This window comes from Lolium perenne, chromosome 3 (genome assembly GCF_019359855.2).
Source record: "Lolium perenne isolate Kyuss_39 chromosome 3, Kyuss_2.0, whole genome shotgun sequence".
NCBI classification, from domain to species: Eukaryota; Viridiplantae; Streptophyta; class Magnoliopsida; order Poales; family Poaceae; genus Lolium; species Lolium perenne.
In genome coordinates this window covers 21,747,830-21,773,352 of record NC_067246.2, presented here as the reverse complement: position 1 = coordinate 21,773,352, position 25,523 = coordinate 21,747,830, and the positions used below count along the sequence as shown (strand labels likewise).

General features: G+C 45.9%; 1 protein-coding gene across 1 annotated transcript; it reads right to left on the bottom strand.

Annotated features, from left to right (window-relative positions):
• Positions 1–1,854: 1,854 nt before the first annotated feature.
• Positions 1,855–19,901, bottom strand: LOC127340913 (CCA tRNA nucleotidyltransferase, mitochondrial). Its single transcript, XM_051366684.2, has 10 exons — positions 19,842–19,901; positions 6,232–6,365; positions 5,803–5,920; positions 4,125–4,177; positions 3,968–4,017; positions 3,773–3,871; positions 3,320–3,429; positions 3,118–3,245; positions 2,654–2,744; positions 1,855–2,425 (listed from the first exon to the last, which is right to left on the bottom strand). Exons 2-10 carry the CDS (start codon positions 6,315–6,317, stop codon positions 2,351–2,353), a joined length of 810 nt encoding a protein of 269 aa, XP_051222644.1. The 5' UTR covers positions 6,318–6,365; positions 19,842–19,901; the 3' UTR covers positions 1,855–2,350.
• Positions 19,902–25,523: the final 5,622 nt, after the last annotated feature.

Sequence of the window (25,523 nt, the reverse complement as noted above, 5' to 3'; positions counted from 1 at the left end):
AAAATGTTATTATTTTTAGCATGCCATCCTAGGATTATATTAAATTCTAAATTAACTGGTTGTCTAGAGTTGTCTCTCTTTCATGGATCGTGTAAGAATCTAATAGACTATCAAGGTGTCGCACGCGCATGTGCGCGGGCCACTGTGCTAGTTTAGTGTAAAAGCGGTAGTCACTAAAGCATAAACCACAAATATATAATGGCATCATTTTAGTTTATTTCATCATTAATCCAACAAGGTTTGGATACGTCTTTCGAATACTCCATCATAACTATGGTGTTTCAAGAAACGTGAGTTGTGGAACAATTTCGTAACTCTCTTAGATGTTTGCTAAAACTCGTAATTCAAATATTTCCACCATGATCCAATCATATATATTTGACTTTTCTATTACGATGATTTCCATGAAATTTATTTGAATCTATCCAAATGTTTCAGACTTCTTCCTCATCGAATAAATATCTTTACTATTAAATCCCAATCGGTCTGGTGCGTCGTGCATCGCTGGTTGTTTTTCATTTTGGCCCCTCACAAATCTAGAAATCAACCCGCAGACCTTCTCCACGTCGTCAATCCTGTTCCCGAACTTCTCCGATTTTACCAGACGCGACGCGACCCCCGACCTCAAATCCCATCGGGTGGTGGTGAAGCATGTGAGGCCGGGGGACATGAAGGAGTCGCTTCAGGTCCGCGCCGCGTGCCGGGTTGCAGGCCAGCGCGTCTTTGGCCTGGGGTCTACGCGGGCCACGAGGGAGCGGAGGAGATGCTCGTGGAGAGATGGACGGGCACGGTAGGGCGCTGGTGCTGCTGCTTCCGAACAAGTCAGTGAGGAGATTGGGGGATGGGAGGAGGCCACGGAAGCAGAATTTCCTGCGTGGATAGGTAGAGTCGTAGAGATCAGATGGGGACGGAAAGCGGCTGTATGCTTCTCTTGGGGAGAGACGTAGCGAGATAGTATATCTACGGCTGTGTTGCTTGGCTGATTTCTGCAGGCTATTTCGTGATTTTCATTGATTTACTAGCTATGTACTGATATTCATGTCTGCAGCTGCTTTACTGAGACGTATGAGAGAAACCAGATTTTTTTAATACAGTCTTGCCTATTGCTAGATGTATCTATGGTCAAGTGATTTGGAAAGTCGATCCATCAGAATAGTACTAGCTGGTCAAGTACTACATCGACCAATAAGTTCAATCGTTCCTCTCGTCAGCATGCCTAACTGCCCAACCTAGCTACTCTATTTCTTGCTTCTCCTGATCCGATTGATCTGCCGCACAAGATGGAATGCAATGGTGCATGGCACCTATCCTATTTCTCACGTCCGCTCCAAGATCTTTGACCGATAGATATAAGAGCATCTCATAGCGGTCTCGATAGCATTTTAGGGGCCGGCATCGACAATGGGCTCGCACCGACACCCCAAATAGCGCCATCGCTTTTTCGAGTCTAATAGAAGCATCGGCAACCCGTGCCGGTCCCTTCGCGAAGGGCGTGAATCGGGCGCGTCGGCGCCTCGCGGCACGACGGTTTTTCGCGGGTAGGGACGTCTTGTCAGCGAGAAGACGGGACGGTTCGTATCGGAAACGACACGGGAAGGTTGGTCGTCGGCATTAATGGCCTTCCGCGCGGAAACCCAAGCGGAGACGAGGGCGGCGACTGGCCACGCGACGTCCACCCACCTTCTCCACGCGCCTTCAATGCGCGTCTGCCGCCTCCCTTAAAACCCCACCGGCGCGCACTTCTCTTCTTCCCCGCCTTCCAACCCTAGACGCCACCGTCGCAACCGCCGCGCAAACCTCCCTCGCACACTCCGTTCGGAAATAAGTATTGCAGATTTTTCTACCGATTTGTTTACACTCGCATATATGTGGACAGATTTTAGTGTGTACATGCGAACCTAAACAAATCTGCAACACTTATTTCTGGACGCAGGGAGTAGTATTTATACAAAGAAAAAACTATGGCCTGGATGCACGAGGGCTGCTCTCTCAGGTCAGTCTACTTACAAGCAAGTTTGAGATCTCCTCCTTACATATTTACTATTTGCATCAAAATAAGTTTGGAGATTGCATGAGTTAAATGTTACCTTTTTTGATTTTTTGACCATGTACACCATATTTCGAACAGGATAAAATAGTGCACTATACAAGCAAAGCCTTCTTTGTTCATCCTAAAGACCATCATAAATCTTAGTGGGAAAACAAGAGGAAATTGATTGGAAGTAAATCTTGTTTCTTGTAAGCCATAACATAGAGCATCATTGTTTTTCTAACAGTAGGATGAAACTGTAAGAATCTTAGTATTGCATATCTCCGGAGTAACAATACTACATGTAATAAGATATAAGACTTAGTGAATTGATAAACAAATATTGGAACAATGGAGGACCTTTATTTGTATTCGAAACCATGATGGTTCAACCAGCTACAAAAAAAATATATGTGCACGCCCTAAGTTAGTGTTACTATAAATAAATCCAACACAATTAATTTACACAAAAGAATCAGGATAGTGTTGGTTTCTGTTAATTATCTGCAGAAATTTGCATAAGTTCCATCATGACTACAGGCATTTGAAAACCATCCGCAGAAAAGAACACATATAAATCATGTCAGATTAAAGGAATTTTAGAGTGTGATTAAAAAATCAGACCTGTGACTTGGAATCAGAACCACCTCTGAACACAGAGCAGCCAATCAACTGTGCAAGATTCCATGCCTCTTCAATATGTGAAACACATATCCTGCATAACAGAAGATACGAGATGTGACGGAATTGAACTAAATATGCCAATGAAAATAAACACACGAGTGCATACTGTTACATTGTGAAGTATGAAGTGTAACTGAGACATAGTTGCATATACTCCCTCCATTTTTTATTACTTCGCGTTCTAGATTTAGTCAAAGTCAAAATTTATTAAGTTTGACCAAAACTATTGAAAAAAATATCAACAACCATAACACCAAATACATATAATATGTTGATATTTTCTCCTAAATATCTCGTCAAACCTTACAATGTTTGACTTTGACTAAACCCGAAACGCAAATAAATTGTGAAACGGAGGGAGTACTCAAAACATAGAATAATTACATATCCGAGCAAGGACATACCAATCATGTTTGTCAAGAACTGGAGGATCGGGTTTCTCAGGAAATTCAAAAACAACGGAAAATAATCCCAAATCACGGATATAGCACATTGCATTAACCGGATCTTTGCCTAACATCATACGGTCAACCTGGACATTTTACACTTGTCTAAAATTGGGACCTAAGGAAACATGGATTACAATAAGAAGCGTAGAAATCAAACCTCAATACCAATACGTTCTCTGCTAATCTTGCTACGAAGACCCGATTTCACCTCTTCATCAGAAGCGGCTTTTTTCAAATCTTCAGCTAATGTAAAGCTTAATCTAGCAGCTGCGAGAGATAAATATTAGCACATCAAACGAAAAATAAATGTTCGAAGTCGCTGCTCCACTATTTTAATTCATGACTAGATCAGGCATATGCACAGCCTCACAAGTAAATGAACTATGAATTGACTACTTATGAACACACAGAAAAGATTATTGACTTACCAGCTAGAGAAACATTTTTATTAGTTTTATTAAGCATATATTACCCCAGCAACGGACTTTACATGTCATATAAGGATATCAAGTCAACTTATACTCCTCCATAATCTTAATAGTTTAGATAATAGTATCATAAAAAAGATAATAAATATCGCAATAGAAAATTGCATGATGTTTCAATATACCAAATCGGATCGCTCGAAGAACCCGGAGGGGATCATCCAGGAATGTAGCTTTGGCAGGTGAAGGAGTAGCAATGAGGCCATTTTTCAGATCTTGATGACCTTCATAGAGTATAAGATCAATTATTATTATGTAGAAGCCTGAACTTAAAAACTGGTCACACAAATTTATAAACCTGTAATAACGACTAAACTCACCTCTTCCAGTCAAATCTTCCAATGATTTAGTTGTGATATTATAGAATAAGCTGTCGAAATTTAAATTTCAGAGAATACATCATAGGATACCATGTAGCAATGAAAGCATAACTCTAAATAAAAAACAATCTCATTTGAAAATGAAAACTGATATAACCTATTGATTGTTAGGTCCCTGCGGAGCGCATCTACTTTGGCTTCACAATTCTCCTGCTCGTCGAAAAAAGTATCACTGGTGGAAAAAGGGCCTTTGGTCGCGGTTCGCAACGGGCTTTAGTCCCGGTTGCGCAACCGCGACCAAATAAGCGCGACTAAAGCCCCCCCCCCCCCCCTTTAGTCGCGGTTGCTTACGAACCGCGACTAAAGGCCCATCCACGTGGGCGCCAGGCGTCCGTCGGGGCGGAGGACCTTTAGTCGCGGTTCGTCTGGCCAACCGCGACTAAAGGCCTCCGCGGGATAATTTTTTTTAATCCATTTGGTTTTCTAATTATTTTTCACTCCTTTTTTTTTCTTTTTTTTTCCACAATTTCTAGTATTTCAGTTATTGGCCAAGTTTAGTCACTAACTACACTTAATCTCTAGTCAAATTCCTCACCTGTGGTCAAACTTCCCGCTCGGTCACCCATCCTCCCACTACTCCAGCACTAGCACGCTTAACTTCTGAGTTCCATCCCGTCTCGTTTCCAAGTGCTTCGCGCGCATGTTGTTGATACTAGTATCATATCAATCCTATTAACATGTTGGGTCGATGTCACACTTCTTTATTGTTTGAATTTCAAATAATTATTTTAATAAACAAAAGTAATGATGTAATAATAATCTTGAATAAATAAATAAATATTAACTTTTTAAATTTATATTATAATTAATTTTTTAATTTTATAATTTTTTAAATATTTTTTTTTGCCAAACCTAAAACCTGAATTTCTGGCTAACTTTATGGTTAACTTTATGGTTAAGTAATAGTAATCTTTATGCAAGATGCAATTATTAATTTAAAATTTAAAAAAAATATAAAATACTGAATTTCTGGCAAAAACTAAAATCTTCCTGCTTTCATATTTTCATTTGGAATTTTGAGAATCTAAAAATTGGCTAACCGGGTAAACCCGGGTGAATTCGGATGTAACTTTTTCCCAGGATTTTTTTGATATATTATACGTTTTTTTCCGACGTCGTATGCAAAAGTTATTGCGGTTTTACCATTTTTTAAACTTTTTTTGCAAAAAAAATGAAAATTCGAATTTCTTAATTTCTCCGAATAGTAGGTTGCATAACATACAAGAATCTGAAAACAATTTTTTTTTTGAATTTTCTATCATTTTCTTTTGTATTTTACAAACCAAAACAAGGCGATCCACGGGGGGGGGGGGGGGTGCAGGGTGCGTGGGAGTAAAAAAACTTGGAAAAACCATTAGTCCCGGTTGGGGACACCAACCGCGACTAAAGGTTTTTCCACCGGCCGCATCCCTCCATAGCCCTTTAGTCCCGGTTGGTGTTACCAACCGCGACTAAAGGGGTACCCTTTCATCGCGGATGGAGCATTAGTCGCGGGTCGCCTCCCGAACCGCGACTAAAGCCTCATTTAGTCGCGGTTCGAATATTTCCGGGACTAATGGGGGTGGACGGAAGCCTCTTTTTCTACTAGTGCATGGCGGTAAATTGGTTGTAACAACTTTAGAAAGCAATGAAAGGGAAGGGGGGATGGAAATCTGAAGCGCGCAAAAAAATAAGTTGAACCCTACGAAATGCCCCTAGTAACATTGCAAGAAGCGTGTTTAAGAAATACATAACAACAATGGCAGCAAAACGAATATGCGAAGAGATGATCATACCACGATGGGAATCCGACTGTTTTCAGCATATGTTTCAGACCGCAAGTTGACAAAATCAATCGAGAATTCAAAGATTTCCATCTTTGCGGTTTCCAAGTGCTTGGATTTGTCAGGATTGCTGCAGGAAACAATAATATGCCACAAATTCATGATAAAAAGAATTTAATGCACATGTTAATGCGACAAAGTATGGCGCAATTAGGAGCATATGGATACTACTCTGCTTGGACCAGAGAACGGCCTTTCATGACATTGATGTTAAGTTTGAATGTACCACATGAACGTGTATAGTTTATGGGTATAAGGGGTTAGTCACAATGCCGGCCATTGCTGTTAAGTCTGACCAGAGAAGATACAAAATGGCAGTAGCCGTGGCGGTAGTAAGATTACTTGTCAGAATTATCAGCGCAATGAATAAAGATCGCATACCGTTGGCTAACACAAACTGTTTTCTGCTCCTCGCCTATCCACTCCAGGTATTTGTTGACTTGGCGGCAGAAATCTTGGCCCGTCATGTTGTTATCGAGCGCGATGTCGATGTCCTTAGACTCCTCCCCCAATAGCTGCCGATCGACAACATGCCAAAGCAAGGGTTAAGTCACGAAACCACATTGTAGAAATCATTTCATAAACTGCAAGTTAAGTCCAACGATTTTTATATATACAAGCCCAATCATATATAGATTTCGATACTTGTACCGTTCGTCTTCTAGAAAGAACTTTTACTGATCCCCATCCCCTGCACTGAAGGAAATAAAAAGCGATCATCCAGTCTAGGATTTTTTATAGAAACAACTTTTATTGATCCCCTACACTGAAAGAACTTTTAGTGAACCAATGTTTAGGGTTTCTTTGCAAGAAATGATACACTAGTGGAATCACACGTGGGCTGACAAATGGGGTCTGCAGCTGGGTCACGTCAGCAAATATATTGCACCATCTCCACCGGTGACCGTCTATGAGCCGCTAAGTCGTCTTTGATGACCGTAAATGCGTATTCTTTCTCAGTACGGTGATCTAATTGAACCCCACCGACAAGTTCGAGTACCCATCATGTTTTTCCTGAAATCTTATGAGCGGGCGCGTGCCAGACAGACGTCCCAGGCACACACACTAGGCGACAGCTATTGCGTCCGACTTTTACAGAAATGGTAGGCTAGCTGATATCAGGTGTCGTTTTTTAAAAAACTGTAACTTTTAAACTGTGCGGAGAAATTATAATTTGTTTTCACTTCTAAAATCTCCACGACGAGAGCTTCGAAACTAGACCACATTTTCATATGTTTCGACGAAATTTTTTAACAAGCAACTTTGAAGCGCGATAGAGCAACTTTATTGTGCAGCAAAACAACTTTGGTGTGCAACAAAACAACTTTGGTGTGCAACGAACATGTACACTTTTTGGTACACGAAGGCACAACTTTGGTGCTCGACAATAATTTTGGTGTCCATCGAAGCAATTTCAATGTGTGACGAAGCAACTTAAGTGCCCTGCAGAGCAACATTGGTGCCCGGCGATGCAGTTTTCGAACCCTGCAGAGCAACTTTGTCGCCCGACCGAGCAAATCTAATGTCCTGCAGAGCAACTTTGGTACTCGACAGAGCAAATTTGGTTTGTGATGGTCCAATTTTGGCGTCCAGCGAAGCAACTTTGGTGCTCAACGAATAAATTTTGATGAATGGCTGAGCAACTTTGGTGTCCAGCGATACAACTTTTATTGTGAATGTAGATTTACATTGTGCAGCAAAGTTGCTTCACCCCGCACTAAAGTTGCACCGTCTCGCATTATAATTGCTTTGTGGCACATAGAAGTTGCTTTAGAAAAAACTTCATCAAAATACATAGAAATGAGATCTAGTTTTGAAGAGCTCGCCGCAAGAAATTCATAAGTGAAAGCGGATCCTAATTTCGACATCTGGTGCAAAAGTTATATGATTTTGAATATTTGAAAAGGAAAATTAATGTGCATGATATCATCGTAGTGCATGTGCTACAATCACTGAATGTCTAACCATAAATAGCAGGCGTTCACACTGACAAAACTAGCATGCTTCCTTTTTTAGTCACCCGCTCGGATGCACCAGTAGGCACGCGGCCGCCCGCTAGACACATCCATGTTTTTTTGCCCTTTTATATTTTACTAGCAGAGTGACCGTGCGTTGCTACGGCTTTTCTAATAATTTTGCTTTTACATGTAGACACAATGCCATATGCACTTATCTTTTTAACATGCATTTCACATGGTGCTTTACTTGTGTGACAGTGTTTTCCTTTTGCTTTAACTATATCTCCATTCTTTGTAAGATATTCAGTCGGTTAGAGCATCTCCACCGGTGGCCCCCAAATAGGCGCCAGCAGGGGCGCCGGCAATGTTGTACGGGGGCGCCGGCGTAGCATCCTCTATTTGAGGATGCTGCTCCCACACCGGCACCCCCCATACGCCAGCCCCGATACTTAAAATGACATTTTTTAAATGATATTCATATGAAATTTGAACGAAATTTATACAAAAGTAACTCGAATTTAAACTAATAAAGCTAAAAAAATCTAGCAGCGCTGTGAGTCGAAGGTGCTGAAGTCGAGGTTGTTGCCGTCGTTGCCGTCGTCGCCATCGTCGCTAGATGGCCCGAAGGACCAGTCGTCGTCGTCGTTGGCCTTCTCCTCCTTTTGCGTCGGCAGCTCGGAAGGTCCGGCGAGGTTGACGAAGTTGGCGCCGTGGTCCCTGGCGGACCACACCGCCGCCTGCCGCGGTTCCATTGTGATCTGCTGGTACTCCTCGTCGACGGAGCGGCCGACGATGAAGTTGTGGCCGGGGAACTCCTCCGGGTCGTCACCGCCATGGAGGGCCGCCTCCATCTTGTTGGAGATATGCCCAAGAGGCAATAATAAAGTGGTTATTATAATATATCTTTGTGTTTATGATAAATGTTTACATACCATGCTATAATTGTATTAACCGAAACATTGATACATGTGTGTTATGTAAACAACAAGGAGTCCCTAGTAAGCCTCTTGTATAACTAGCTTGTTGATTAATAGATGATCATGGTTTCATGATCATGAACATTGGATGTTATTAATAACAAGGTTATGTCATTGGTTGAATGATATAATGGACAAACACCCAAATAAGCGTAGCATAAGATCAAGTCATTAAGTTCAATTTGCTATAAGCTTTCGATACATAGTTACCTAAGTCCTTCGACCATGAGATCATGTAAATCACTTACACCGGAAGGATGCTTTGATTACATCAAACGCCACTGCGTAAATGGGTGGTTATAAAGATGGGATTAAGTATTCAGAAAGTGTGAGTTGAGGCATATGGATCAAGAGTGGGATTTGTCCATCCCGATGACGGATAGATATACTCTGGGCCCTCTCGGTGGAATGTCGTCTGATTAGCTTGCAAGCATGTGATTAAGATCACAAGAGATGACATACCACGATACGAGTAAAGAGTACTTGTCGGTAACGAGGTTGAACAAGGTATGGAGATACCGATGATCGAACCTCGGACAAGTAAAGTATCGCGTGACAAAAGGAATCGGTATCGTATGTAAATGGTTCAATCGATCACTAAGTTATCGTTGAATGTGTGGGAGCCATTATGGATCTCCAGATCCCGCTATTGGTTATTGGTCGGAGAGGAGTCTCGACCATGTCTGCATAGTTCACGAACCGTAGGGTGACACACTTAAGGTTTGATGTCATTTTAAGTACATATGGAATATGGAATGGAGTTTGAATGTTTGTTCGGAGTCTCGGATGGGATCCAGGACATCACGAGGAGGTCCGGAATGGTCCGGAGAATAAGATTCATATATAGGAAGTCATTTTCTAGGTTTGAAAATGATCCGGTGTTTTTCTGGAAGGTTCTAGAAGGTTCTAGAAGAGTCCGGAAGAAATCACCATGGAAGGTGCACCCACCTTGGCCGGCCAGCCAAAGGGAGGAGGAGTCCCAGGTGGACTCCACCTAAAGGTGGCCGGCCACCCCACCAAGGAAAAGGGGGAGTCCCACCCTGAGTAGGATTCGTCCATATGGAAGGTTTAGGAGTTGGACTCTTATTCGTTTTCTGGGCAACCCTTGGTGCTGTTCCACCTATATATACATGAGGAGAGGGAGGGGGCCGGCCACCACCTTGGCCGCACCACCCAAGCCCCTTGAGGCCGGCGCCCCATAGAGCTCCCTCTCCCAAACCCTAGCCGCCCCCCTCCTCATACATCTCCCGCAGCACTTAGGCGAAGCCCTGCCGGAGATCTCCACCACCACCGCCACCACGCCGTCGTGCTGCCAGGATTCCGAGGAGGATCTACTACTTCCGCTGCCCGCTGGAACGGAGAGGAGGACGTCTTCATCAACACCGAACATGTGACCGAGTACGGAGGTGCTGCCCGACTGTGGCACCGTCAAGATCTTCTACGCGCTTTTGCAAGCGGCAAGTGATCGACTACATCAACAACGAGATCTAATCTCGTAGGCTTTGGAATCTTCGAGGGTTAGTCTCATGATCTTCTCGTTGCTACCATCTTCTTGATTGGATCTTGGCTTGTTATTCGTTCTTGCGGTAGGAATTTTTTTGTTTTCTATGCTATGAATCTCATCAGTGGTATCAGAGCCGTGTCTATGCATAGATTGGTTGCACGAGTAGAACACAATGGTTTTGTGGGCGTTGATGCTTTTGTTGTCTTTAGTTCGTGTACTTTGCATCTTGCGGGATGGTGGGATGAAGCGGCTCGGGCTAACTTTACATGACCGCGTTCATGAGATTTGCTCCACGCTTGACATGCAACTTGTATTGCATAAGTGGCTTTGCGGGTGTCTGTCTCTCCCACCATAGTGAAGATTCAATCTACTCTTTCTATTGACAACACTAGTATCATCGTTGTGGTTCATGTTCGTAGGTAGATTGGATCTTACTCGAAAACCCTAAACCACGTAAAATATGCAAACCAAATTAGAGGCGTCTAACTTGTTTTTGCAGGGTTTGGTGATGTGATATGGCCATGATATGATGATGAATATGTATGAGATGATCATTATTGTATTGTGGCAACCGGCAGGAGCCTTATGGTTGTCTTTATATTTCATGTTGAGGTATTATTTCAAAGTAGTTGTAATAGTTGCTACATGGGAGAACAACCATGAAGACGGCGCCATTGACCTTGATGCTACGCCGACGATGATGGAGATCATGCCCGTTGATGATGGAGATCATGTCCGTGCTTTGGAGATGAAGATCAAAGGCGCAAAGACAAAAGGGCCATATCATATCACATATGAATTGCATGTGATGTTAATCCTTTTATGCATCTTATATTGCTTAGATCGCGACGGTAGCATTATAAGATGATCCCTCTCACTAAATATCAAGATAATAAAGTGTTCATCCTTAGTATGCACCGTTGCTAAGACTTGTCGTTTCGAAGCATCACGTGATGATCGGGTGTGATAGATTCTACATGTGCATACAACGGGTGCAAGCCAGTTTTGCACACGCGGATACTAAGGTTGCCTTGACGAGCCTAGCATGTACAGACATGGTCTCGGAACACGGGATACCGAAAGGTAGAGCATGAGTCATATGAATGATATGATGAACATTTTGAGTGTTCGCCTTTGAAGCTACATCTTTTCTCGTGATGATCGGAATTGGTGTAGTGGATTTGGTTCGTGTGATCACTAAGACAATGCGAGGGATGTTGTTTTGAGTGGGAGTTCACCTAGTTAATTTAAGAATTAAAATTTGAACTCAATTTATCATAAACTTAGTTTAAACTCTTTGCAAATATGTTGTAGATCATGGCGTCCCCCTCCATCAATTTTAACCAGTTCCTAGAGAAAGAAAAGCTTAAAAGCAATGGTAGCAACTTCACCGACTGGTTCCGTCATGTGAGGATTTTCCTCACTGGTGGAAATCTGCAATTTGTGCTCGAAGCACCGCTAGGTTCCCCACCACCACCTGCAGTATCCGAGGAAGAAAAGAATGTTTACGAGACTCGGGTAACTCGGTACTCTCAAGTTCAGTGTGCCATCCTGTGCAGCCTAGAGGCGGAGCTCCAAAAGCGTTTTGAGCACCACGACCCTTATGAGCTGGTCCATGAGCTAAAAGCTATCTTTGAAACTCATGCGGCCGTGGAAAGCTATGAGGTCTCGAAACACTTCTTTGGCTGTATGATGGAAGAGGGTAGCTCCGTTAGTGAGCACGTGCTCGCTATGTTCGGGCATGCGAAGAAGCTCAGTGACTTGGGGATAGTGATTCCTAACAAGCTGGGTATTCATCGTGTACTCCAATCACTGCCACCTAGTTACAAGAACTTTGTGATGAACTACAACATGCAGAACATGAATAAAGAGTTACCTGAACTCTTCTCCATGCTGAAATCTGCTGAGGTGGAGATACAGAAAGAGCACCAAATGTTGATGGTCAACAAGACCACCAGTTTCAAGAAGCAGGGTAAGTCTAAGAAGGGCAACTTCAAGAAGGGCGGCAAGAAAGTTGCTGCGCCTCCTGAGAAGCCTAAGGCTGGCCCTAAACACGATCTTGTGTGCTATTCGCAAGGAGAAGGGGCACCTTTGGAAGCGTAATTGCCCCAAGTACTTGGCTGATCTGAAGAGCGGCCTTGTCAAAAAGAAAGGTATATCTGATATACATGTTATTGATGTCTATCTTACTGGTTCTCGCAGTAGTGCCTGGGTATTTGATACTGGTTCGGTTGCTCACATTTGTAACTCGAAACAGGAACTACGGAATAAACGAAGCCTAGCGAGGGACGAGGTGACGATGCACGTTGGAAATGGATCCAAGGTCGATGTGATCGCCGTCGGCACGCTCCCTCTACATCTACCTTCGGGATTAGTTTTAAACCTCAATAATTGTTATTTGGTGCCTGCGTTGAGCATGAACATTATATCTGGATCTTGTTTAATGCAAGACGGTTATTCATTTAAGTCAGAGAATAATGGTTGTTCTATTTATATGAATAATATCTTTTATGGTCATGCACCTGAGTTGAATGGTTTATTCTTGTTAAATCTCGATAGTAGTGATACACATGTTCATAACATTGATGCTAAGCGAATTAAATTGAATGATAATTCTACTTATATGTGGCACTGTCGTCTTGGTCATATTGGAGTGAAGCGCATGAAGAAACTCCATTCCGATGGACTTCTTGAGTCACTTGACTTTGAGTCACTTGATAGATGCGAAGCATGTCTAATGGGAAAAATGACTAGGACTCCATTCTATGGTACAATGGAGCGAGCTACAGACTTATTGGAAATCATACATACCGATGTGTGCGGACCAATGAGTGTAGCATCGCGCGGTGGTTATCGTTATGTTCTAACCTTCACGGATGATCTGAGTAGATATGGGTATATTTACTTTATGAAACATAAGTCCGAAACTTTCGAGAAGTTTAAGGAATTCCAAAGTGAAGTAGAAAATCAACATAACAAGAAGATTAAGTTTCTCAACGTTACGATCGCGGAGGCGAATATCTGAGTTATGAGTTTGGCATGCATTTAAAGAAATGCGGAATACTTTCACAGTTGACACCGCCGGGAACACCACAGCGCAATGGTGTGTCCGAACGTCGTAATCGAACTCTCTTGGATATGGTTCGATCTATGATGTCTCTTACCGATTTTCCATTATCGTTTTGGGGTTATGCTTTAGAGACAGCCGCATTCACTTTAAATAGGGCACCATCTAAATCCGTTGAAATGACACCGTATGAATTATGGTTTGGTAAGAAACCTAAGCTGTCGTTCCTTAAAGTTTGGGGTTGCGAAGCTTATGTAAAGAAGTTACAACCTGACAAGCTAGAACCCAAAGCGGAGAAATGCGTCTTCATAGGATACCCTAAAGAAACTATTGGGTACACTTTCTATCAGAGATCCGAAGGCAAAATCTTTGTTGCCAAGAACGGATCCTTTCTTGAGAAGGAGTTTCTCACTAAAGAAGTGACTGGAAGGAAAGTAGAACTCGACGAGGTTGTTGAACCTTCTCTCATAGATCAGAGTAGCGCAGTGCCGGAAGATGTTCATGTGCAGCCTGCACCGACAGGAGAGGAAACAAATGATGATGATCATGAAACTTCGAACGAGGAAGCTACTGAACCTCGCAGATCGACGAGGGAGCGTACCACTCCTGATTGGTATGATCCCTGTCTAAATGTCATGATTGTGGACAACAATGATGAAGACCCTGCGACGTATGAAGAAGCAATGATGAGCCCAGATTCCAACAAATGGCAAGAAGCCATGAAATCCGAAATGGGATCCATGTATGATAACCAAGTATGGACTTTGGTAGACTTACCTGATAGCCGTAAGGCTGTCGAGAATAAATGGATCTTCAAGAGAAAAACAGATGCTGATGGTAATATTACTGTCTATAAAGCTCGACTTGTCGCAAAGGGTTTCCGACAAATTCAAGGAGTTGACTACGATGAGACCTTCTCACCTGTAGCGAAGCTAAAGTCTGTAAGGATTTTGTTAGCAATAGCTGCATTTTTCGATTATGAGATTTGGCAGATGGATGTCAAAACGGCGTTCCTTAATGGTGACATTGAGGAAGAGTTGTATATGGTACAACCCAAAGGTTTTGTCGATCCTAAAAATGCTGACAAGGTATGCAAACTTCAGCGTTCCATTTATGGACTGAAGCAAGCATCCCGGAGTTGGAACCGACGCTTTGATAAGGTGATCAAAGACTTCGGGTTTATACAGACTCATGGTGAGGCCTGTATTTACAAGAAAGTGAGTGGGAGCTCTGTAGCGTTCCTGATATTATATGTAGATGACATATTATTGATTGGGAATGATTTAGAACTACTAAGCAGTGTTAAAGGTTATTTGAATAAGTGTTTTTCAATGAAAGACCTTGGTGAAGCAGCGTACATTTTAGGCATCAAGATTTATAGAGATAGATCAAGACGCCTAATATGGCTTTCACAGAGTACATACCTGGACAAGATTCTAAAGAAGTTTAGAATGGATGAAAGCAAGAAAGGGTTCTTGCCTATGTTGCCAGGTAAGGTCTTGAGTAAAACTCAAGGTCCGGCTACGGCAGAAGAAAGAGAGAGGATGAACAAGATCCCCTATGCCTCGGCAGTAGGCTCTATCATGTATGCCATGCTGTGTACTATACCGGATATCGCACATGCTATTAGTTTGACCAGCAGATATCAAAGTGATCCAGGAATGGAACACTGGACAGCGATCAAGAATATCCTGAAGTACTTGAAAAGGACTAAGGATATGTTTCTTTGTTATGGCGGTGACCAAGAGCTCGTTGTAACCAGTTACACCGATGCAAGTTGGAACACTGATCCTGATGACTCAAAGTCTCAGTCTGGGTACATGTTTATATTGAATGGTGCTGCAGTAAGCTGGATGAGTTCCAAGCAGTGCACGGTGGCGAAGTCTTCAACTGAATCTGAATACATAGCGGCTTTGGAGGCTTCATCGGAAGCGGTATGGATGAAGAGGTTCATTGTTGAGCTTGGTGTGGTTCCTAGTGCATTGGACCCATTAGTCATCTATTGTGACAACATGGGTGCCATCGCCAATGCACAAGAACCAAGGTCACACAAGAAACTAAAGCATATCAAGCTGCGTTTTCATTCGATTCGCGAGTACATCGAAGATGGTGAAGTAAAGATTTGCAAAGTACACATAGATCTGAATGTGGCAGATCCGTTGACTAAAGCTCTCCCTAGGGCAAAGCATGACCAACACCAGAATGCCATGGGTGTTAGGTACCTTACAATGTAATCTAGATTATTGACTCTAGTGCAAGTGGGAGACTGTTGGAGATATGCCCAAGAGGCAATAATAAAGTGGTTATTATAATATATCTTTGTGTTTATGATAAATGTTTACATACCATGCTATAATTGTATTAACCGAAACATTGATACATGTGTGTTATGTAAACAAGAAGGAGTCCCTAGTAAGCCTCTTGTATAACTAGCTTGTTGATTAATAGATGATCATGGTTTCATGATCATGAACATTGGATGTTATTAATAACAAGGTTATGTCGTTGGTTGAATGATATAATGGACAAACACCCAAATAAGCGTAGCATAAGATCAAGTCATTAAGTTCAATTTGCTATAAGCTTTCGATACATAGTTACCTAAGTCCTTCGACCATGAGATCATGTAAATCACATACACCAGAAGGATGCTTTGATTACATCAAACGCCACTGCGTAAATGGGTGGTTATAAAGATGGGATTAAGTATTCGGAAAGTGTGAGTTGAGGCATATGGATCAAGAGTGGGATTTGTCCATCCCGATGACGGATAGATATACTCTGGGCCCTCTCGGTGGAATGTCGTCTGATTAGCTTGCAAGCATGTGATTAAGATCACAAGAGATGACATACCACGATACGAGTAAAGAGTACTTGTCGGTAACGAGGTTGAACAAGGTATGGAGATACCGATGATCGAACCTCGGACAAGTAAAGTATCGCGTGACAAAAGGAATCGGTATCGTATGTAAATGGTTCAATCGATCACTAAGTTATCGTTGAATGTGTGGGAGCCATTATGGATCTCCAGATCCCGCTATTGGTTATTGGTCGGAGAGGAGTCTCGACCATGTCTGCATAGTTCACGAACCGTAGGGTGACACACTTAAGGTTTGATGTCATTTTAAGTAGATATGGAATATGGAATGGAGTTCGAATGTTTGTTCGGAGTCTCGGATGGGATCCAGGACATCACGAGGAGGTCCGGAATGGTCCGGAGAATAAGATTCATATATAGGAAGTCATTTTCTAGGTTTGAAAATGATCCGGTGTTTTTCTGGAAGGTTCTAGAAGGTTCTAGAAGAGTCCGGAAGAAATCACCATGGAAGGTGCACCCACCTTGGCCGGCCAGCCAAAGGGAGGAGGAGTCCCAGGTGGACTCCACCTAAAGGTGGCCGGCCACCCCACCAAGGAAAAGGGGGAGTCCCACCCTGAGTAGGATTCGTCCATATGGAAGGTTTAGGAGTTGGACTCTTATTCGTTTTCTGGGCAACCCTTGGTGCTGTTCCACCTATATATACATGAGGAGAGGGAGGGGGCCGGCCACCACCTTGGCCGCACCACCCAAGCCCCTTGAGGCCGGTGCCCCATAGAGCTCCCTCTCCCAAACCCTAGCCGCCCCCCTCCTCATACATCTCCCGCAGCACTTAGGCGAAGCCCTGCCGGAGATCTCCACCACCACCGCCACCACGCCGTCGTGCTGCCGGGATTCCGAGGAGGATCTACTACTTCCGCTGCCCGCTGGAACGGGGAGGAGGACGTCTTCATCAACACCGAACGTGTGACCGAGTACGGAGGTGCTGCCCGACTGTGGCACCGTCAAGATCTTCTACGCGCTTTTGCAAGCGGCAAGTGATCGACTACATCAACAACGAGATCTAATCTCGTAGGCTTTGGAATCTTCGAGGGTTAGTCTCATGATCTTCTCGTTGCTACCATCTTCTTGATTGGATCTTGGCTTGTTATTCGTTCTTGCGGTAGGAAATTTTTTGTTTTCTATGCTACGAATCCCATCACATCTCCCACCATTGCTTCTTCTTCGCCAGCAGAGGTGATGGCGAGGCCGCGGCGTCCTCCTCCTTGAGGCGGCGGCGGTGGCCCGACCCCGTCGTCCGACAGGCCGGAGCAGAGGACGCGCGCCTCGCCCCGTCGCGGATGACGATGCCTCCGTAAGGAGGCGCGGGCGCGGGCGCGGCCGAGCGCGTGCGGTCGCCGCCGGATGCCGATGATCCGCTGCGTGAGCTCCCGGACGCTGCAGTCCTTTCTGACGCCATCTGCAGAGTCGGCGCCGCCGACGCCATGCACTGCGCCAGCGGGAAGTACAACAACACGCGCGGTGGGTCGCCGCGGGTGCGCTGGCGGAAGCCGTACTGCCGCAGCGTATCGTCGACGTCGCGGCCGTGCCACCAGGAACGGCGGCCGATGTTGTTGAAGCGGTCGCTCGCGCGTCCGGCCTCCCGCGCGAGCTCGACATCGCGCTCATCTTCGAATCGCCGCGCCCAAGCCGGGCTGTCGAGCGCGTTGGCCGGCAGGTTCCTCTCCGCCGGCGTCAGCAGGTTCCGCCGTTCCCTGGCGAGGGCCCGCATCTATGGTCCTGCCGGTGGCGACGGTGGCACGGCGAAGCCGGCGTTGGAGACGTGCCAGCCGTGCGGCAGCTTGTACAGCGCTGGCACGGGGATGCGCTGCCAGTACAGTACATCCGCCTCGTTGAGGCTAAGCTGCAACGAGCGGAGCACGCCGCCGCCGCTGTCGCCGGCCTTATCGTTGTGCGCCATCGTCGATGCGTGCGAGGGAGGTTTGCGCGGCGGTTGCGACGGTGGCGTCTAGGGTTGGAAGGCGGGGAAGAAGAGAAGTGTGCGCCGGTGGGGTTTTAAGGGAGGCGGCAGACGCGCATTGAAGGCGCGTGGAGAAGGTGGGTGGACGTCGCGTGGCCAGTCGCCGCCCTCGTCTCCGCTTGGGTTTCCACGCGGAAGGCCATTAATGCCGACGACCAACCTTCCCGTGTCGTTTCCGATACGAACCGTCCCGTCTTCTCGCTGACAAGACGTCCCTACCCGCGAAAAACCGTCGTGCCGCGAGGCGCCGACGCGCCCGATTCACGCCCTTCGCGAAGGGACCGGCACGGGTTACCGATGCTTCTATTAGACTCGAAAAAGCGATGACGCTATTTGGGGTATCGGTGCGAGCCCATTGTCGATACCGGCCCCTAAAATGCTATCGAGACCGCTATGAGATGCTCTTATATCTATCGGTCAAAGATCTTGGAGCGGACGTGAGAAATAGGATAGGTGCCATGCACCATTGCATTCCATCTTGTGCGGCAGATCAATCGGATCAGGAGAAGCAAGAAATAGAGTAGCTAGGTTGGGCAGTTAGGCATGCTGACGAGAGGAACGATTGAACTTATTGGTCGATGTAGTACTTGACCAGCTAGTACTATTCTGATGGATCGACTTTCCAAATCACTTGACCATAGATACATCTAGCAATAGGCAAGACTGTATTAAAAAAATCTGGTTTCTCTCATACGTCTCAGTAAAGCAGCTGCAGACATGAATATCAGTACATAGCTAGTAAATCAATGAAAATCACGAAATAGCCTGCAGAAATCAGCCAAGCAACACAGCCGTAGATATACTATCTCGCTACGTCTCTCCCCAAGAGAAGCATACAGCCGCTTTCCGTCCCCATCTGATCTCTACGACTCTACCTATCCACGCAGGAAATTCTGCTTCCGTGGCCTCCTCCCATCCCCCAATCTCCTCACTGACTTGTTCGGAAGCAGCAGCACCAGCGCCCTACCGTGCCCGTCCATCTCTCCACGAGCATCTCCTCCGCTCCCTCGTGGCCCGCGTAGACCCAGGCCCTTCATGTCTCCCGGCCTCACATGCTTCACCACCACCCGATGGGATTTGAGGTCAGGGGTCGCGTCGCGTCTGGTAAAATCGGAGAAGTTCGGGAACAGGGTTGACGACGTGGAGAAGGGCTGCGGGTTGATTTCTAGATTTGTGAGGGGCCAAAATGAAAAACAACCAGCGACGCACGACTCACCAGGCCGATTGGGATTTAATAGTAAAGATATTTATTCGATGAGGAAGAAGTCTGAAACATTTGGATAGATTCAAATAAATTTCATGGAAATCATCGTAATAGAAAAGTCAAATATATATGATTGGATCATGGTGGAAATATTTGAATTACGAGTTTTAGCAAACATCTAAGAGAGTTACGAAATTGTTCCACAACTCACGTTTCTTGAAACACCATAGTTATGATGGAGTATTCGAAAGACGTATCCAAATCTTGTTGGATTAATGATGAAATAAACTAAAATGATGCCATTATATATTTGTGGTTTATTTGGGATTTAATAGTAAAGAGAAGATAATCCCAATCGTAGATTTCGATACCTGTACGATTCGTCTTCTAAAAGGAACTATTTACTGATCCCCTGCACTAAAGGAAAGAAAAGAAAGGGCGATCACCTTGTCTCTGACCCATCCGCCTGCGACGCGGAGCTGGGTTCCGGGGCAGTAGCGGTCGACGGCGCCCGCTGCTCAAGGTCTGTGAGCACGATGCCCGGCTGCTGCGCCTCCACCGCCATGGCGGCGAAGGGGCGGTGGGCGGACCGGAGAACCCGAAGGCTGGACGCGCTCAGCTTGGTGCCGGGTTGAAGGGGAAGCAGCCGTGGCGAATCGAATTGGCGGCAGCAGAACGGCGCCAGCGAGCGGCGAGTTTTCTTCTCTCTTGAAAACGGTAGGTTACGTGGGCGCTACGTGTGGAAACTGAAAGCCCAGGGGAGGCCTATTCTCCTCTCGGCCTGCTCGATCTGGTGCCAACTCGAAGCCCATCAAACAGTGCCCGGAAGGCCGCTTCTCCGTTCGGCCCGCTCCGGGTGTCCTTCTCCTGAGCGGTCCGCCGTCCCAGCTCACCGTACGGGCTTTTGTCGCGAATTTTTTTTAAATAATACGATTATTTTATTTAATTCCAGGAATAGCGCGCGATTTCAAAAAATTCGAAAAGTGTGACCCGGTCGGTCAGCAGCCGACCGATCGGACAGCTGCGGGCCGATCGGCCGACTATCGACCGATTGCAGGCGGGCCAGGTGGGCGTCAGGGGGGGCAGGGCCCTGTCGGTCGGCAGCTGACCGATCGGTCGGCAGCTGACCGATCGGCCGGCTGGGGCCCGACCCTGCATGCATCTTCAGCCGCGGCCCGCAGACGCTCCCCGCGCGCTGTTCACTTTCTTCTTCCTTCCTCTTTTCTTCTTCCTCTCGCTCTTCGTCGGCTGCACACGAGAACAGCTCAAAAAACTCCGTTTTTCGCAGATCCCCAGTGATTTAGCCAATAAAACTTCACCATTTTGCTGGTATTAGTTGAGGGAAGCCCGATCTACAGATGGGTTAGGGTTTGGAGGCGTTTGGTGGTGCTGTTTAGCAGCAATGGTGATGAAGTGGTGGAGGTTGATGGTGGTGTAAGGGGCTGAGCTGCTGCTGTGGATTGGTGGTGGTGGTGAGCTGCTGCGTGCTGTTCGTGCTGCTGCTGTTGGAGAGGCTGCTCACGCTACAAGGGTAAACCCTAATCTTTGCATATTAGTGTTAACTGTGTAGGTTTATGTGGGCTGGTTGTAGTGTTAGTGTATGTATGTGCTTTGTAGTAGTTACGTTTGTTGACGTGGGCGGAATTTTTTTAGGTGAGCAAAGATGGCAGATGTAGTGAAGATAGTATTTTACTATGGTATGGGTAGTGTCCGATCAAATGAAATGGGAGTTGATCTGAGTGAGTTCAAATATGTAGAGATGAGTATGACTGCTCCTAGAACATGGACAATTGAGCAGGTGAAGGACTGGTTGACAGAATGTTTCGGGCTTAATCCTGAAGTGCATACAGTGGGTGTGCATGCATTGTGGACTAAGTCGGTATCAAACATTTTGTGGTATCTGAGGCCTGTAGATGATACCTCTAAGTGGGTGAGCTGGTTAAAAGGGTCTGAAAGGAGAGGAACTAACCCTGTGGCATTAGTTCTTCCGGTGGCGAAGGAGGTAGCGCCTCCTGAAGGCGGTTACAGTGAAGGAGGTGGTTACGAATCAGGTCAGAGCAGTCAAGCACCCGGCGGTGGCGGTGATTACGAGCCTGAACAGAGCAGCCATGGGGAAGATGTTTATAGTGGTCAGGGTGATGGTTACACAGGAGAAGACGGTGAGGTTGATGGTGACGAAGAAAATGGATACAGGCAGAATCAGATGGAAGAGGAAGATACAGAAGGTGAAAGTGATGCTGATGATTCTGATGCGTCTGATGATGGGGAGGAGGTGCCTATTCCTGGCAGATGGAATAATAACTTTTCGTCTGCAATGACAATCAATGATGGCCTTGATTCTAACTGGGAGTATCACCAGAACAATATCGCCGTAGGGGCCCTGTTTCCGTCGAAGCGGCATATGCAGGATGCAATAATTAAGTGGGCAATGGCGAGCCAGAGGCAGCTGAGAACAACCGTGTCATCTGGAAAATACCTGACGATGGAATGTGTGGACATCAATTGTCCCGGAAGGGTGCATGGGTATGTTCCTAAGTATGACATAACATGGCGTGTGAGCGACTTTGTGCCGCACAGTTGTGAGCTTGCAAGTATCCGCAATGATCATTGCAACCTGTCGTCTAATCTCATAGCTCGGCTGCTGTACACTGAAATAGTGGAAGGGCAAGCCATGAGAGTAAACGCCATACAGAAGAATGTTAAGAAGCATCATTTTTACACCATTTCTTATGGCAAGGCTTGGAGGGCTAAGCAGAGGGCGATGGAGATGAGGTTTGGTTCGTTTCGAGACGCATACGACGCTGTTGTTCGTTTGCTGCAGACGCTGCAGGCGAGGAATCCAGACACATATGTGAACATCCAGGACTTGTTTTTGCCGGAGTCCCCATCTTACAGGGTTCTGCATAGAGTCTATTTCTCGTTCGGTGTATGCATCGAATCATTCAGACACTGTCGACCCGTGTTATGTGTCGATGGCACGTTTCTGACCGGTCAGTACAAGGGTCAAATCTTGACCGCCATTGGAATGGACGGAAACAATCAAATCGTGCCACTCGCTTTTGCTTTCGTGGAGAGTGAGAACACCGAAAGCTGGTTATGGTTCTTCAGGCAGCTGAAGATTTCAATTGTAAAGGACAAGCCGAATGTTTGCATCCTTCATGACAGGCATGCAGGTATACTGAAAGCTATTAAGACACTAAAAGAGCCTGCGCAAGAAACGCCATGGATTGACATTGAGAGCCGTTGGTGCATGCGCCACCTGGGGGCCAATTTTTACACACAATTCAGGAACAAGAACCTTATGAATGTCTTCAAGAGGCTGTGCATCCAGAACCAGCAGTGGAAGTATAATTTTTTGCGTAGCAAACTGCAGGAGTTGACGAAGCAAATAGTTGTGCAGAGGAAAGCAGCTCGAGATGCTAACATAGCAGCACATATTCAGGCAGTTGCAGCAGGAACAACAGCGGTAGAAGCACCAGTTGACGAGGCACCCGAAGGTCTGTGCGACTTGCCCGGATTTGACCCGCCTGGAACAAGGAGAAGGCAGGGAAGGCAGATTAAAAACTTTGAGCAGTGGATAGAGCATGAGCCTACAGAGAGGTGGTCTTTGTTGCACGACACACATGGAGCTAGATACGGCGTCATGACAACCAACCTCGCAGAGTCGTATAACTTTGTGCTGAGAGGCAACAGAGCTTTGCCACTTACAGCTATAGTAGAGGGTATTTTCATGGGCACAGTTAAATATTACAGAGAGAGACGTGAGAAGGCTCGGATGCATATGGTGAACAACCCAAACACACCATATTGTTCGAAGATTATGGAGTACATGCATAAGAAGAAGGAGAAAGCTAAGCACCTCGCTGTTGTTCAAATTGGGAATGTGGAAAGAAGGTTCGAAGTCCGCTTACCTACAGATAGGTTTGGGTGTGGTAATCCGCAGAGAACGCATGATGTGAAAATTGGCAATGAAGAATGGCCAACTTGCGATTGCACATGCAACAAACCAAAGTTGCTTCATCTACCTTGCTCACATGTGTTAGCTGTTTGTGGTGTCCTGGGGATGTCGGAAATCTCGTTCGTCTCTCCGTATTACCTGAAGGAGGCCGTGCTGAACACCTGGACCGGTGAGCTCGAAGGATTTCGGTCAATGGGAAATTTCAACACTGTAAACCCTGGTGAAAGGCGATATCTCCCAGACCCGACGCTACTGAGGACAGGCATCGGTAGACGGCCATCGCAGCGCATCCGGAATGATATGGATGAATCTGAAGCTGGAGGGCCAACGAGACAATGTTTCCTATGCAATCAATTTGGTCATTGGGACACTAATTGTCCAACCTTCGGCACTGGCCCAGTAGGAAGGGGGCAGCGAGGCACAAGGGGACGTCGCGGGAGGGGAAGAAACTAGGCGGCGAGGCGGTACTTTGCAATTTTATGTAGTGAACAATGAATTTGTAATAAGTATGGAACTACTTTGCAATTTCAAATGTGAAACTATGTTACTGTAATTTATGTAGTGAACAATGAATTTGTAATAAGTATGTAACTACTTTGCCATTTTATTGTGGTCATGTATGTCACTTAAATATATATTCGTATTATATCCTGTCAATTTTGCAAATATGTTTTGTTGTTTACAGAAATGGCAGGAAGATCGTTGCTCAATAGGGACCTTGAGAAGGCGCACCGTGCGGCGAAGCTAGAGGCAAGCCCTGGTAGCCTCCCCACACTGGTGACACGCGGGGCTAATCAGAATTGGCAGATACACCCCGGTTGGGTTCAGAGGTATGTGGGATTATATTTGATTTATTCAATTTGAAGTACTTGCACATACTAATTGGATTCTTATATGAATTTGTAGGTTGAAGTGGGCTGGACTTCTACCTTTTGCTCGGTTGGTTGAGGCCACTATGTCGGAGGTCATCGGTGAGCGAGGGGGCACGCCGATCAAGCGCCTTCAGTACGACCACTCCCTGCTGACCAGCCTAGTGGATCGGTGGAGGCCCGAGACGCACACGTTCCACTTTCGTTGGGGAGAGATGGCCCCTACTCTGCAGGACGTGTCTTACTTACTAGGCCTACCGTTGGCGAGTGAGGCTATAGGTCCGCTGGCAGAACCAGTGGACTGGGATGAACAAATGGCTGCACGTTTTCAGGGAATTCATGTGGGTCAGCCTGAGTTTCTATGTGAGGACCATGGTCCAAAGTGTGACTGGTTACTCAACTTCGAGGTAAGCATTGTTATAAAAAAATTATTTATTGTTCATGCGTTGTTATAGCTAACATCTTTTTTTTCATCGTTGTAGGTTTCACAGTTCACAGCACCGATGAGTGAGGCACAAATCACTAGGAGTCTCGAGGCGTACCTTATGTGGCTGCTTGGGAAGGTGATGTTCACAGAGAACCATCAGACCACCATCAGCAGGCGCTACATCCCCATTGCGCAGGAGATAGCAGAGGCTACAACCCCCGACGACATCATACCGCGGAGTTGGGGTTCCGCGGTTCTAGCAGCCACGTACCGAGGTTTGTGCAATGCTTGTACACTTGTCTCCCCCAAGTCTGGCCTTCTTGGCTGCCCACTGTTGTTGCAGTTGTGGTCGTGGGAGAGGTTCCCAATTGGTTGACCAGACATAGATGCTGAACGCCCTTTCGAGGCAAACGGGTTCGATGATGCGGACCGCATCGATGTGCCTACGTTCGGTATACTTTGGACACGTCGCGAGGTACGTGTAATGACTGTAGTTCTTTTGTAATTTATACCACTACATGTGTACCTGACTATAGTTCTTTTTCTGTCTGCAGAGACGATTTGCTCGCGACCAGGTCAGGAACTGCTACCCTGCGTTCACGGAGCAGTTTGACGTGCTCGATGATAGGGCGGTGATCTGGGAGCCCTATACGGCGGCAGCCGTGCATGCAAGATACCCCGGCGGGATCTCAATCCTCTGCTATAGAGATTGTGCGTACTGGATGACACAGTCGAAGATCATCTTCGATGTGTCCGTGGAGGTAATGGCCCAGCAGAGGATCATGAGACAGTTCGGTTCTCGCCAGGTGATCGATCCTCCTCCACCGATAGTACCTCTCCCTGCCTACGTCCACAAGTAAGTTTAGAGCGTCCC